A 15,445-nucleotide genomic window follows, 5' to 3' on the forward strand; every position below is an offset into this window, starting at 1 on the left:
TAGATATCGTTATCGCCTGAAATGAAAAAAACATATCGTGATATGAAAAAATCTCATATCGCCCAGCTCTAATATATATATATATATATATATATGTATGTGTATATATATATATATATGTATATATATATATGTATATATATATATATATATATGTATGTGTATATATATATATATATATATATATATATATATATATATATATATATATATATATATATATATATATATATGTATGTGTATATATATATATATATATATATATATATATATATATGTATATATGTATGTATGTTGAGCCTGGCTGGGGAATAAGGAGGTGGAATAAGGAGGACACGGGCAGACAAAGGGCTTAAACATAACCTCATGTAAGTCTGTCACGGGGGATAAAATCTTCCAGCTTATTACAGTACATATCACCTCCAGACTAGTTAATCCTAAAGGGCCGGCTGAGGTCGGAGGAGGTTGGCGAACGCTTTCGACCTGATGCTGTAAAATACTGTAATGACTCCCTCATGTTGTCTGGTACTCACATGCTTTCTGTGTCAGACAAAACAGGAAATGCTATCACCGGTACACTTCAGGAGCTAACCTATATGTGCTCTATCTGGGACTGTGTGACAGTGCGATCATTTTCAATCGGATTTGTAGGTCAAGGGTCATCCTCAGAACAACAGGCGTACTAATCTTACTTTGAGTGTGTGTAAACACGTGTGTGGACGGGTCTGGATTGAAGGTCACAGAAGCAGCTGATCCACCACGGAGCTGCTACTCTCACTCCGAGGCTCGCTATAACCCTCTTCATCTGATCCTAATTACTTTTTCTGGTTGCAGTTGTTTATGAGCATTGTAGATGATCATCTTAAGTGTGTTTGCGCTGACAGCGATCTCGATGTGAGTCAGTGCAAAGAGAGATAATTGGGTTATCAGATGGGGAACAATGCTGCTATGTTGCTCCAGTGAGCAGAGAGATAGATTATCTGCAGTTTCTGGTATAAAGATACCACTGCTGTGTCTTCACATGCATTATGATCCCGCACAGTGTCTTTTGTGCCATACAGCTTCTCTCAGCACCAGCTCAGCGTTTGCTTATGTTTGGAGTTTTCCCCACTCTGCACTGTCACCATAAATCAGATGATTTATAATCTCAGCCTCGCAGGATTGTAACTTTTGCTTTTGTTATCAGGCCACTAGAGTGAGCTTGAGTGACTGCTCACTTTTCTGTAGCGCAGTCCAATGACTTTATTCAAGAGGGCTTGGCAATAGATGCAAAGAAGCAGCGACACGTGATACGCACTTGCAAGGTTCATCAATATTGTGCAGTACTGCTTTCACAGAAAGAAGAAACTGCTGTTTCATGTGATACTCCACCCAAAATCTTTATGGAACTGAAAGGTGGCTGTAGAAAGCTTGATTTCTTTTTAGTAGGGGGGGGGGGAACCAAAGGAGCTTCTCTGACCGCTTCTCCTACTCTCCATCTGTATTCTCAGTATATTACAAATACTCAGATATCCATGAAACGTTTGCACCTCAGATCCAACTCTGTCAAGCTTGTTAGCAGCTGTGTCATCTTGATGTTCAAGCGCCCCTTCAAATTCTATACAACCAACTTTTAAACCCTGCAGGGTCAGTGTTTGATCGTCGAAACACAAATTTGTGGTGAAATCATCAGGCGATCAAATTTAGCCTTGTTAAAATTTAAGCAGCAGCACCATTACATTACTCTACATTAAGGCTTCTATCCATGGTGTAATACACTTTTTCAGTTCAACATGTAGCCATGACTACAATTTGATAAATGGCTACACCAAAAGTAATTAGATCTCAATTGATCGAATGACTACTATATTTGCATAAATAAATTCATTACATTTTGACAATATTTTAACAACACACATTATATGTGCATTGAATTTTAGCCAGGACCAAGAAATTGGTATTATCAAGAGAAAAATGTTTTTTTCTTTCTTTCTTTTGGTCTAATTAATACAAGAATAAACAATATGGCAGATCCTTGTGATAAATTGTTAAAACATCTCATTGGTTGTTAAGGCTCATGATATGTGATGTTACAGGTCCAAGTAGGAAACTGTTCTTCTTCCCCACCTTCCACTAAACGCAACAACCCCCAGGGACCCATATCAGGTCCTCTTCTCTTCTCAGTATACATGCTCTAGCTTTCAGAAACACAATATTCCCTTATACCTGGATGATACTGAACTTTATCTACTTGCCACACTTGAAAATATCTTCTCAGTGAAAAAAGTCTTTGTCTCAAATTGTGGACCCTCCTTCAACTAAATGATACCAAAACCAAAACTATTGAGTTTGGTCCATCAAACTCCACAAATATCTTAACAAACACACCTGGTGCTCCTGGTTGAAAATCTTGGTGTTTCTATGGAAAGTTCCTTTATTAATCAAATCAGCAAACTCAGCTTTCACTAATTGAGAAGCATCACTTAATTAGAGCTGGTTTAGGCTCTAAAGGATATGGAAACATAAATCCACAGCTTTATCACCTCACAGCTGGACTCTAACTGGTACAAATAAAAGATAACATGTCACTTCTGTTTTGGCTTGGCTGTCCTGGCTAAATACAAAATTAATTTTAAAAAGGTTATAGGTTGTCTTTCAAGCCTCCCTGTGGATCAACTCTATTAATTTCAATCCATATTTTGCCTCTGGGTCCCTGAGGTCATTTTGTCAACAACTTCTCTCATTGGCCCCATTTTCACCTAAAAACGACTAAAGGTCATTTAAGGTAATTGAGCCTTTGCATTTATTGCACCGAGACTCTTGTACAGTTTGCCAACTCACATAAAAACCTGTCCAACAACTTAAAATTTGAAATAATTTTTAAAAACCTACCAGTTTTGGGATCTCACTTGCAGGTCAAATGCTAAAGAATCAGTACCTTGCTGAAGAATTTTCTATATGGTGTAAATATGAAAGCTAACTTTGTCTGCTTTACAACAGCCCATCTTTACTGCATAATAATTGAAAATCTTCAAACTAATTATTTAACTAAACATGTTTTTTTTTCTCCCTGTAGTAGTTATTTTCAGCCTAATTACTATTATTTTGTGCATTCTTAAACACTACAATTAGAAACAGCACAAACGCTAAAAGTAAAAATAATATGGGAGGATGAAAAAAGAGAAGAAGAAAGGGGAGGAAGCAGCGGAGAAGCAGGGGCGGTAGAGGTGGAAGAAAAAAAGAGGGATATTTATACTCTCTAGTCCATCAAGAGCTTGTTAAGCACGCAGCGGTAAAACACAGAACGACAGCCAGATTTCGAATAAATAAAAGAATAAGGATGACATCAGCTGTAGAACTGCAATCAGTTACTACGAGTGGAGAAAACCAGAGAGGAGGATGAAAACACAGCTGAAGATTCATTATTGTAATTATGCAAACATAACGCTGTTATGGGAATCCTTTTTCACAAGGTACATAAAAACTTAAATAACAAATAAATATACTGACATAAATTTAAACACACATTCAATATATAAATACAATATACTGACATGTATTGTTTGTGACATGTTGAATTTTAAATGTGAAGTGATGTGTAATGAAAGAAGACAGTATATGAGGGCAATAGAGTGAATGCTTGGTCAAATAATACAAAGATATTTGTATTTGATGCAATTAGTGACTTCAGCTAAATATTGTAGAAAATCATAACTCTAACAGTCTAATTAGTGCATCTTGGGGGCATGGTTAGTCTTCTGAATGTAAAACAATCCAAACAGCACGAGAGCTGAGCTTTGCAAATTAAGCACCAAGAGAGATGGCTGCGGATCTGTGGGATTTCCTTATGTAAATATTTTTACTTGGGTGGTGATGGGGATGTCAGACAACTGGCTTAAAACAGTCAGCTGCATCAATTTCACTGAAACCTCTGCAGTGGTTTTAATATGACGAGCCAGCATCTGTGGAATTAAAGATGTATAAAACTTATTTGAAAAGTTGGTGGAGTTGCGACAACTCTTAATGTTAGTTGATGCTAACTTAGGCTCCTAGAAATTACATTTATCACACCATGTTTTTTGTTAATTAACATATTTGGCAAGTTACTAAAATGATTAAAGCCAAGCTATTTTATTTGCTTTTCGCTGGAATATCAGATCATGCAGAACATTGGTGTAATGACTATAGCACTGATATATTTTATAGTTATGTGTAGACAGTCAGAAATTGGGCTAGGAAAGGACTGTGGTCTGGTTTAATATATAAAATGTCTTGATACAAAATGAACTGAAGGCACAGCCTTGTCGCCTAAATCTACATAGAGATGGGAATCACTTGTCAGGAGCTGCAGCCCACCCTTTACCCTCCTCTCTGTGACTGTGCTGCAGTACATACACTAAATATAGCACTTCATTCACTCAACCCTGATCCCAAACATAATCCAGCCAAAGATTACATTTGTCAATGCTGAGAAAGCCGTGCTGTATCACGTATATAAAGTAGTAATGGACCTGATGTTTTTTGTTGGAGTTTTTTTCATTATGTTTTGTTTTTTGGGGGGTTGTTTCAGAATTTGCAAGCCTAAACAAGTGGAAGATGAATTTGTCTTACTGGTATCAAGGGAAGATGCGATGCATGAGATATTCTTACAGAAGCATTTCTCGTTGCAGGTGTAAAGAGGCTTGTAGCTCTCTGTGAGCAGCGTGACTAATCCTGTTGACTTTTAGTTGTGTAGAGGGGCAGCAACTTGAAAGTCTTGGCATCACTAGAAGAGGAGGATCAATTCTCTGGAGTTAAAAGTGCAGCAGCACTCTGCTGTCTATGCAAAGACAGTGATGATGCACGATCCTCTTGACCTTCACACTTCCTGTTGTGTTGTTTGGCAAGTTTACTTTTAAGCTCTCTGTCCCTTGGTGCATTGGAAAGGCCCTCCATACACGTCTCTTTTTGTCTTTTTTGGGAGGATAATATGGAAGATTTTGGTGTTGAGCTGTGGATATTGTGGGAATAAATAAATATCTTTTGAATCAGCATTTGTACTGGGAACAAAGGAACATCCTGATGATTGTGAATAGAATTTGTAAATCCGTAGCTTAACATAATTTTCCGTTGCAGTAATGATGGCTGCAGCTACTGCAGGGACCACAAATCCATTTTTAAAGCAAAGACATTTTGTTGTCTTGTCAATTGAGAATTTGCTGAGCCTATTTAGGGCTGGATGACCAGAAGAGAAAAGCAGACAACTGCCCAAGGGACTCAAAGGGCCCCAGTGTCAATGTGAATTTGCAGTAATCTAATAAAAATGCAATTTTCGGGAATATGCACTGTATTATCAAGTATTCATTACTGTTCCTCTTGTTAGAGTCATTCCCGAACCCCAAATGAAATCCTTTCTGTCTGTCTTTATCTCTCTTTTAGGAGAACCCATACCTATGTAGTGACGAGTGCGATGCCTTAAATCCAGACCTTGCCCACCCTCCTCAGCTGATGCAGGACAATGAGCGCAACGGCCTACTTACCTACTGGCAGACAGTAACATGGCGAAACCACCCACTGCCCCTGCTGGCCAACGTCACCATGTCCTGGAACAAGAGTCTGGAGCTCACAGACGATATCCAGATCTCCTTTGAATATGGCCGCCCTACGATCATGGCTCTGGATAAGTCCATGGACCACGGACGCTCCTGGCAGCCCTACCAGTTCTATGCCGACGACTGTCTGGATGCATTCAACATGCCACCCAAACAAGTGCGCGATCTCTCACCTGCTAACATCACACGGGTCATCTGCACTGAGCAGTACTCGCGCTGGGTTGGCTCCAAGGCTGAAAAGAATGTGAAGTTTGAGGTGCGGGCACGATTTGCTGTGTTTGCTGGACCTCGGCTACAGAACATGGACAACCTGTACGCCCGAATGGAAAGTATGAAGGGACTGAAGGACTTCTTCACCTTCACCAACCTTAGGTTGAGGCTGCTCAGGCCTGCCCTCGGAGGTACCTATGTCCAGAGAGACAACCTACTCAAGTACTTCTACGCCATCTCCAACATCGAGGTACCTGCCAGGTGAGAGCCACTTTTGACTACATCTTGATACAAATTCACACCTTTGAATGTAAATCTGATTATGAACATAAGAAATTCTTTGGTGAGAAGAATACAAAACATGAAACTATTAAGAACTCCGTACAGGACAAAAAAAATAAATAAACAAATAAATAAAACTATTAAAAACATATGTGTTAAACTGAAGTTCACTAAGAGGAACATTTGCAAAGTATTAAAACTCAGACAGATTTATATATTTATAAAATGGGAGCCATTTTATTCGGTTTATCCAGTTATAATATCTTGATAAAATACCAGCATCCTTTTTAAAATCAAACATTACTCTTAATAAGAATAGCTTAACAAGGGTTAAAGGGTTTTGTCAAGGGCACAAATAAATGTTTGAGGATAGGAGCAGAAATCTCAAAGATGCTCAGCTGCTAAATTTCTGTAAAACACATTAAAGGCCTAGACCAGTCAGCAAACACCTGACAACCTCCAGCTGCTAATGAGAAATGTGTTCAAAATCCTGTGTTCAACAGCCAGCAACAAACAAACCCATCAGGGAAGACATGTTTTATGTATGCTAGCTACTTCTAGCTACTTCCTAGAAGTAGCTAGAAGTAGCTAGCAATGACTAAAGGTAAGCTGCAAAATATTGATATCATAATTTAAATAATATTAAACTTTGTTTTAATTGAAAACCATTTTAACAATGACTTACATAGTCTCCAATCGAAATATTAAATACCAAAGCAAAACCACAACAGTTCAATTACATCAGTAACAGTTTTCCATTTCATATAACTTGGTAAGGGTCCAAATGCCACTGAATCTTTTATCAATTCTTGAATGTAGCTTTGTATTTTTTAAGTAACTAAAACTAGAAATATAAACTTATTCAATGAAGTTGAATGATGTTACATAATTTTATTTTGGTACAAGAAGCTAGAAATGATTCTTGCTGGGAATGTTATTGTATTTGCTTGATTTTTTTAGTAATTAATTGTTGCTTTATAAGCTGTATGTTGTCTGTAAACTTTGGATGTTTTCAGTCCAGTTGCTATAGGTGTACGAAATGAAGCACTTAGCCATGCATTTTGTCTTTACAAGCATTTGTGAAAGAATGAGTTGTTCTAAAGAGTGCCGTGAATTCAAGCGCCATAGTGTAATAGGATCCCACCATTGCTGCAAATAAGTTTGTGAAATTTCTTTCTAGGTGTTCAACAATCAAGAGTGGGTGGTATTATTGCAAAGTTAACATGTTTAGGAACCCCAGCAATTCAGCCACAAAGTATGAAAGTTAAAGGTTCGTCGGTTTAGTTTTAGTTTTTTAGCTTTGAGAATGATTTCCGTGTTTGAGTTTCGTTGTTAGTGAAAATGTTTTGTTTTTATTAATTTCAGTGGAAATTTGAAATTTTTTAAGTGAGAGGCGTATTTTTTGACATTGATTGTTCGGACACATTGACATTACATTCACACAACTCGACCAAAATAATGAAGGTCTTGATTCAGAGCGGCGAGGTTAATTAGTTCAAAATATTGATCTTATGTATGAAAATTTTAACTGGAGCCTTCTGTATGCATCACAGTAACGATCAACTAGACCATTTCTCTGCAGAACAGTCAGCACTCTGTTTAACTTAAAAAAAAAACACTGTACGCTTGCAGTCGTTGACGATATAGTGGGATGTTTCTCTGTACTCACACTATTTGGCAGAGTACAGTCAACGGCTTGGAGAGAAGCCGCTTGGACCGATAGACCAGTTTTTCAGGGTAGCTGATACAGAATTAACTGGCACTGCAGCCACAGAATGCAACATCCAGCACCAGCTATAAAAGTGAAAGTGTTAATTTTACATGCGTACGCTGTTTAATATGAGATTAGTGAATCTTCGCAGACCAGATCCAATATGGAACTGATCATATTTATGCTTGTAGTTCAGTATTACTTTTCCTGCACTCAGACATGACAGATAAGGTATGTTCACCTGCCAGTGAATGTACCCTCTGTTCTGACATTCAGCCACACACTTTCACACACAGCTACTGTGATCTGAGGGCATTTCAAATGACACCCCCCCACCAACCCCCACACCTCCACACATACTCTCTCTCAGCCTGAGTCCTGGTCTGGCTGTCACTGGCCTGTGAAGACAATGATTAATGACAGAAACACGTGGCCTCGGTGGTCGAACGTAAACCGCCATCCACATTCTGCCAGAGGAGCCGGGAACCCTTACATGGCAACTTTGTGACAGTGAATGATGCCCGGGCCATCATGCTGCTGCTTAGCATCAACAAGCCATCTTTCCTGCCTTTCAGAATTCTTCCAGAATTATTATTCCAATCAATACAGCAGGCTGACATTTGAATGGTATTTAACATCCTTGTTGGGATGGCATGGACTCAGAAGAAGAAGGCATAATTTGTGCGTGTGTGTGTGTGTGTGTGTGTGTGTGTGTGTGTGTGTGTGTGAGAGAGAGAGAGAGAGAGAGAGAGAGAGAGAGAGAGAAGCAGACAGGGGTTGAGAGTGAGATGGGGAAAGTGAAAATGAGCTACTGTTTGAGTGAGGCGTTGACCGATGGGGCCTTTGTGTGTGCGTGTTTGTGTGTTTGTGCGTGTGTGTGTTGAGTCAAGGTATGGGGGTGGGGGGTGGGATGTCTGATAAAGTCCTGAGTGGATGCTGACACAGCACACGCACACAAACACAAACAGCCCTCTGGCAGTGGTGAAAGGGCCTGCAGGTATTGATCACAGCCACTTTTCAGGCTCAGCATAGCATCAGAGAGAGCAAGGGATCGACCCCTGGCTGCAACAGTCCCTCGCCAAACCAGAGCCGCAACCAAACTCCGAAAATGTAACAATCAACCATTTCTGGCTTTGATATATTCGAGCAAACGCTTTATTTAGTGGCCTACAAGCGCGCAGCATCTAAGAATTCATCATCACACATGAAATCCCCGCTGTGCCACTCTGCTTGAAACAGCTACACTTACACTGTTAGCTCGGGGGAAATTTCTCTTTGTGTACGTCTCTTAACTTCTCTCCTCATCCTCAGAGCCTGGCCAGTGGCAGCTGGTGATAGTGTCAGCGTGTGTTGGATCTGGTGACAGAGGAGCCAAATTTAGCTCTGTGGAGATGACTGAGGCCAGTCCGTCTTCCGCCCTGGCCACCCACACCTCCCGTAACATAATCAGTAATCAATAAGTTATTCTGGGCAGCCAGGAGGAGTATTAGGTGATAGTGGTGGGGGGTCCTCAACAGTACAGTACAATCAGGAGTGTCTGATGCTTACGGCTGGGAAATTGATTTTAGGGGAGCGAGACGATTAGTCAATGTTCCCTGGACAAAAGGCTAAGCCATTCCATCTCATCTCATCTGGCCTTAGTAACATATTAGGATTTCCAATGCTTAAAATTTGAATAATGAATATTCCACTCTGCTGGAGCTCCGCCGGGGACAGCGCGCTGAAATGGGTTTTATATGATCAAGCCCGAGTGGCAGTGTACCACAGGTCGCAGCAGTAATGAGATATGCTGGTGTTATCGATGGAGAGAGGCTTGTAGTCACTTCCTGACCGTATTGTATGTCCCCGGGCCTCTAGCTGTGGCTCTCTGACTGAACCCAGTTAAAAGTAATTATTATTGGTTAACTCTTTTTAAAAACCCAAACTGACCGCGGACAGAGACAGCAGAGCAAGCTGTTTTCCCATCAAACGGTGTAAGATGTTACCTCTGTGGAAAGCGTTTCACTTTTATCTGACGCTGCATTGTCAGAGTGACTGGTCAGGCTCTAAAAAGCTGGCACAGGTATGCGGGAAGTCAGGTACTTGGGGGAGGATGGGGGCAAATGTTGCTGCTTTATCAATAAATAGGTAACCTGATAGGCCATTAAGTGCAAACGCAGGCAAGTTGGATTTGATGAGAGTGAGGTTGTAAATTTAGATTTGTGGACGCGATGAAAACACTCAGCAAACCGGATCTCGGGCGAGCGGCGAGAGGGCGTTTGGGGTAGAGGACAGCCAGAGGTGGGGCGGGGGGTTTTGAAGTGGGCAGAGTGGAGAGAAGGTCAAACAGAGGCAGCGTGGGGAAAGTTAAATTGGATCGGGTTGATAGAATATTATCATAGGATTCAGCGTCACTCACTTTGTGTTGCAAAGTTCTCCCAAGGTTAACTGTAATGAGCAAAAGTACTGACTACAATTGAAACTCTAAGCCAAGGTGTTTGGGGTTTTAAAAGCCCTGGGCTGTGTGTTCATTTTGCAGGCTATATTCAAACCCCAGATCTGGCCATTTCCATATCATTGATGGGCCATGTGAAAGCCATCTCCAACCATCAAAGGCAGAGTAGCACAGCCTCAGCTCTATCATCATTTACATCATTGAAATCACATTCACCGGGAAGCTTCACTCATAAGCGGAGCTCTCAAATTCTCCCTCATTCATTGGGCCTCCTTCTCTCCATCCCTGTTCCCGGTGTTCCATCTGTCAGCTGGAACGTGGCGTGTACTATAGCAGGCCGTGCCTGGCCCGTAGTCTACATTATGGATTAGACATAGGGTCATGGATAGGGCCTTTTTAATGAAATAAGCAGCAGGTCGTACAGTGGGTCTTTATAATGGAATAAGGGAAAGGCTCTAAGCTCAGGAAAGAGGCAACTAAGTGGATTAGGGGCCAAGACAGAGAGGAGGAGATGGAGCAGGATGAGGAGTCTGCAGCGTTTCTCTCCCCTCGCTCATAATCGCTGCAGCGTCGAGTTCGCTTCTGCCTAACTTCTCAATTTGATTTGATTGGCTTATGGAAGAAGATGACATTTAAGAGAAGCCAAGTAGTCTGAGTGTCTCTTACTTCTCATTGTCAGTGAGCTGAGTAATGGGTGCGATTTGCGCAGGTACATTACAGCACTGATTATGTTTCTAGAAAACATTAATGATCCTGGTATGCAGCTGGGGATATAAATTCAGATTTTAAATATTTGTGTGCACATAATTTGTATCAATGTTTGTAAAATAAACCCATCACTGACACCTCTATCATTTTTATTCAATCGGTATTTTTTTAAAATCTATAGGCTTCTGCAAACTACAGAACAAATGGTGAGGGGAGACGTGTCACAGTCATAGACTGTATCCAAAAGATGACCTTAGCCACCATGACATCACCTAGTCAGATAGTGGGTCTCAGTGAGAGGTAAATCCACCTGGGAAACAAAGGGAAGCTCCACACTTATACAGTTTAGTGAGTCCACAGCCACAAGGCAGCTATGTGTTAATGCTTACCCTGTGTTACTGGTCATTATTTACAAATAAACATCATATTATTAAAAAAAAAAAAAGAATTGCAATAAACTTGCAGTTGGGACCAAAAAGTAATCTGGGAAATGTTTATTGAACTAATAAATCAAGGGAGTAGAGGTGTAATTTCCTCATAGACAAACTTGTTTCTGCAACCAGAGAAGTTGCCCCCTGGTGGCGATTGCAGAGACTGCGTGTTCATTATTATTTATTATATTCATTTTAACACAAAAGAGTAATCAACTAGACAAAGGCCAAACAAAGTTTGAAACATCAATTTGTCAAATACTGTCAACTACTAATTGTTTAATAATTAGCAATATGTTAACAGCCTTTTATCTCAAATAAGGAGGCCCTTGGGCAGCTAAAATATGTAAAGAGTATTAATATCAATACCACTGAAAATACATCTGCAGGCAGAGGAACACAAAGAACGTTCTCTGGGCTTTAAACACTAATTACAGCTGGTAGGCCCAGTCTTGTCTGAAAGGCCCATCTTTTACCAACAACTAATTATTCTCCAATAGTGAAAATGAGTTAAGAGCTGACCAGGCAGGAAACAAGGCACATGAATGCTAATGATATTCAGAGTGTTTTTACACGGTCATGCCGTTTCATGTCTGCTCGACTCATTTATCCGTCGTGTGTTTGTGTTTGTCTCAGTGCCGGCCCCATGCTGACAGCTAATGTGCTGAGAGGTTTAAGCTCTCCATCTCCTCACAGACTGGAACAAACTGGCACAGAAAACTTTCCTGGTGTTTGTTAACATGTTGCAGAGGGAAAGAGCAGTAAAAGGAGTTTTGTGTGAATTCTTTCATGTACTCGTACATCTTCTTCTTTTGTGGTTTTATCAAAACAGCCGTTGCAGCAGAAGTCCTTTGTAATTCTCCAACAAATGGCTTTACTTCTGTTAAGTAAAATGCTGTAGTCGTGAATATTATCTATAATGAGATGTGTTTCAACTTTGAGAAAAAAAATAGAGGAAATTTAAAGACTTTTTTTTAGGAACGTTAGTTTTTTAATGTAAATTATTTTATTGCGCCTCGTTAGGTACGCTATTCATCACCTACGAGGAAACGTGCTGATTCTACCAGAGTCCAACATTCAAAATCAGTGTGTGTGTGTTTACACTTTGCACTGACAGATTTCCATTGTACTGATGGGATATCCACAGGCAGCTAGTGTGTTAATGCCATCAGTCAGTGACGTGAAGGGGGGACATTTCTGGTGCCAAATCTTTAGATTCTTTATGAAGACGTTTTAATCGAATCTAATTAAATAACACCGCAAAACCCAAAACGAAACACGACATGGGCAACACGCATTGTGAACGAGTCCGCGCTGTCTGGAGCAGAGGCTCCTATCTGGGCTCCCTTTCCTCGGAGGATTGTATAATATCTGAGGGGTTGCAGAATGAACAAAAAAATTAATTAACAATAAAGATCACTTCTCCATCCATTAAACCTTAAAATCAGTTAATCTGTCACTTTAATGCCCCACTTTAATTTCTCTTTGGTACCTTTGAATACAACAGACTGCAGCTCCTTTTATTGATCTAAAGTTTAAATGTTGTTTTTATGTTGTTGTTTTTTTAAATAAAATTGCATTTTATGGAGGACTGCTTCAAAGAAAAGTTGTTTTAATTTAATCCTTTATTGTTGCTTTTTTTAGCAGCTCTGACAGTGACGTGAATTACAATGCTAAGAAGTTGTAACTCATTAAAACCTGGAAGTCACGATCCTTAAGTAACCCTGATTAAGTAACCCTGCAGTTGCACTCCATCCTACAGGAAGGACTAATTAGACCCCGAAAGGCTCTCAGTGCTTAATCCAATTGTTACAAAGCTCTATCGTTGTAGTAGAAACATGAATGAGGATGACGGGGCAGGTAGCGGGAGATCTCGGAGGCCTCGGCGTGTGTCCGTTTCCCTCACCGGAGAGCAGATGCCTCTGCTCTGCTCTCTCTTTTTTGGAGCCTCCGGTCTTTTTCATGTCTTGATTATCTTCCAAGGGTGACTTTGACTTTGGAGACTGTCACGCTATTTTTGAATCACACCAAAGTTTCCTTTCGTGTCCTTTGCAAGAGTGAAGGTGAGAGGATGGGAGGTATAAGCCTGGATCAGGTGGGGGAGAGGGGAGAGGGAGAAAAGAGGGAGGCAGATGATGGATTAACTCCTAGTTTCATGGGACTAGCTGGGGTGTGTGATTCTGTGATGAATGATGCGAGGTGCGATGCTCTGTAAATATTATTCTCCAGTTCACACACAGCCACCGCCGCGGTGCACATCATAGTCTCGCATAGTGTCACAGTCTCGCCACATACTCGCCGCATTTCCCAACTACAGTTGAAAACTTCCGCATTTATTCTGTTTGATGAGGAAAACTGCTTTGCGCTTGAATACTGCCACCTTTCACCACCCTTCATGAATGAAATACACAGTCTGTGCTTGATGTGCGATGAGGTGAACATAAAGGTGGTGGCTCGTATGTTCGGGGAACCTTCATGCGTGGCCCACCCTTCCTTCGCCCAGACTCCTCCCCTCCGAGTTATCTCCCTCCGAGGCAGCCGAGGCTCCGAAACGGATCACTTTTTAAATCATTCATGAGCACTCCCCCAGAAAAGAAAGGCATGCAGAAAGCTGAGGGACCGGAATGAGGAATGTGTCATTGCTCCCCTCATATGCGATGATTTATGACACAATGGTTGTAACTGATTTGATAATCACAGTTTATTTCCCCTCCAAAGGGAAGAAAGTTATAGTCAGCGATTTTGCCTGTTTTCCCTTTATTCCACGTCTTTTTTTGTTTTGTTTCACAGATTAATTTTTTTTCTTTAATCCCCGCCCTCTTCGATTGATTTCTCTTTTCTTCTTAAACGCCCTCGCCCGCGCTCGCCAACTCATCCCATAACCATCCTTTTAAATTCACAAATACAATAAAGAATACTCCCCACCATGCGCCAGCATCACGCCCTACCCAGCATCTGGTGAGGGGGGAATCTCTTGATACCGCAAGCGTGCTTTAAAGCTGAAAAGCATGCTGGGAATTGTAAGTGGGAGAACATGAGGTAGAGGGAGGGTGTCCTTGGAAAGATGGCTTGTTCTCAGTCGGCCACATTAATTAGCATCGCATTATTACAGGCGTGCTCGAAAGCACACAGCATCTTCGCTCCTGGAAGGCGTCTGTCATTACTAACATGTAGACAGGTAAACAACTCGTCAACTGGCGCCTCAACGTGAGAGACAATGTGTGTTTGTCTGCGAGGAACACAACGGCTCACACTGTGATCAGCCGCCGTTTGATGTCGGAGACTTTCGCTCTTACAGCCGCATCGTCCCATCATGTGCCGTGGAGTCTCAAAGTTTTCAAACCAGCAAAACAAGGCAGCAGAAAAAAAGAGACTAGAGAATAAGAAAAATATTGAGTTGTTACAGCTATTAATGATAATTAACACCTTCCACAACCGTCAGGCCAATACTGTTGATCACATTAAGTGATTAAGTGAGAACATCCATTCATTTTCTTAATTGCTTATTCAGTTCAGGGTCTCCAGGGGAGGATGGAGCCGGTCTCAGTTGTTACAGGCTGAAAGGAGGGGACACACATGCTGGACAGGTTGTCTAGTGCAGGGTTTGGGGAAATCCATTGTATAGAAATAGACCTGAAATGGCTCTAAACCGCTACCTCCGGACCTTTCAGCTGTACTGCAGTCTGCAAGTTTTCGCCTTCTCAATAATTCTCAGCACTTTTCTGACTTTTTTGTCATCTGCTGAAGACTCCTCTTTATCTGCTGATGTAGCCCAGCCAAAAACTCTATAACAAGATATTGTTCTGTCAACTGTGCTTTTCAAGGTCAAGAACTTGCTGCAACTTCCTGCTATGGTAGTGAAGGAGTACAGTTTAGTAAATAGCTCAGTTTACTGACCAGTTTCTCCTATATTCCTTGTAAGTTTTAATTAGCTGCTAAATACACGAAGAATAAAGAATTAACACCTTTTTTTCATTTATCACATTATGAAAAAGCTAAATTATTAATCATAACGTCAGTTTAGTTGGCTGTGTACTTTTGTGTTTCTCAGCTAACCAGCAATCTGATATTAAGTCTCCAAAAATAAATGAGAGAATAT

At 40.8% G+C, this 15,445-nt stretch overlaps 1 protein-coding gene across 1 annotated transcript in view; it reads left to right on the top strand.

The window, feature by feature from the left end:
* Nucleotides 1-15,445, top strand: part of ntng2b (netrin g2b) — a 79,589-nt gene that overhangs the window by 13,701 nt on the left and 50,443 nt on the right. Inside the window, 1 exon segment of the mRNA XM_085464097.1 lies at nt 5,398-6,041. Coding sequence (XP_085320223.1) covers nt 5,398-6,041 — 644 coding nt within the window.

Source organism: Copadichromis virginalis, linkage group LG7 (assembly GCF_057382275.1).
Source record: "Copadichromis virginalis isolate Kocher_CV1m ecotype Utaka linkage group LG7, C_Virginalis_male_GT1.1, whole genome shotgun sequence".
Taxonomy (NCBI): domain Eukaryota; kingdom Metazoa; phylum Chordata; class Actinopteri; order Cichliformes; family Cichlidae; genus Copadichromis; species Copadichromis virginalis.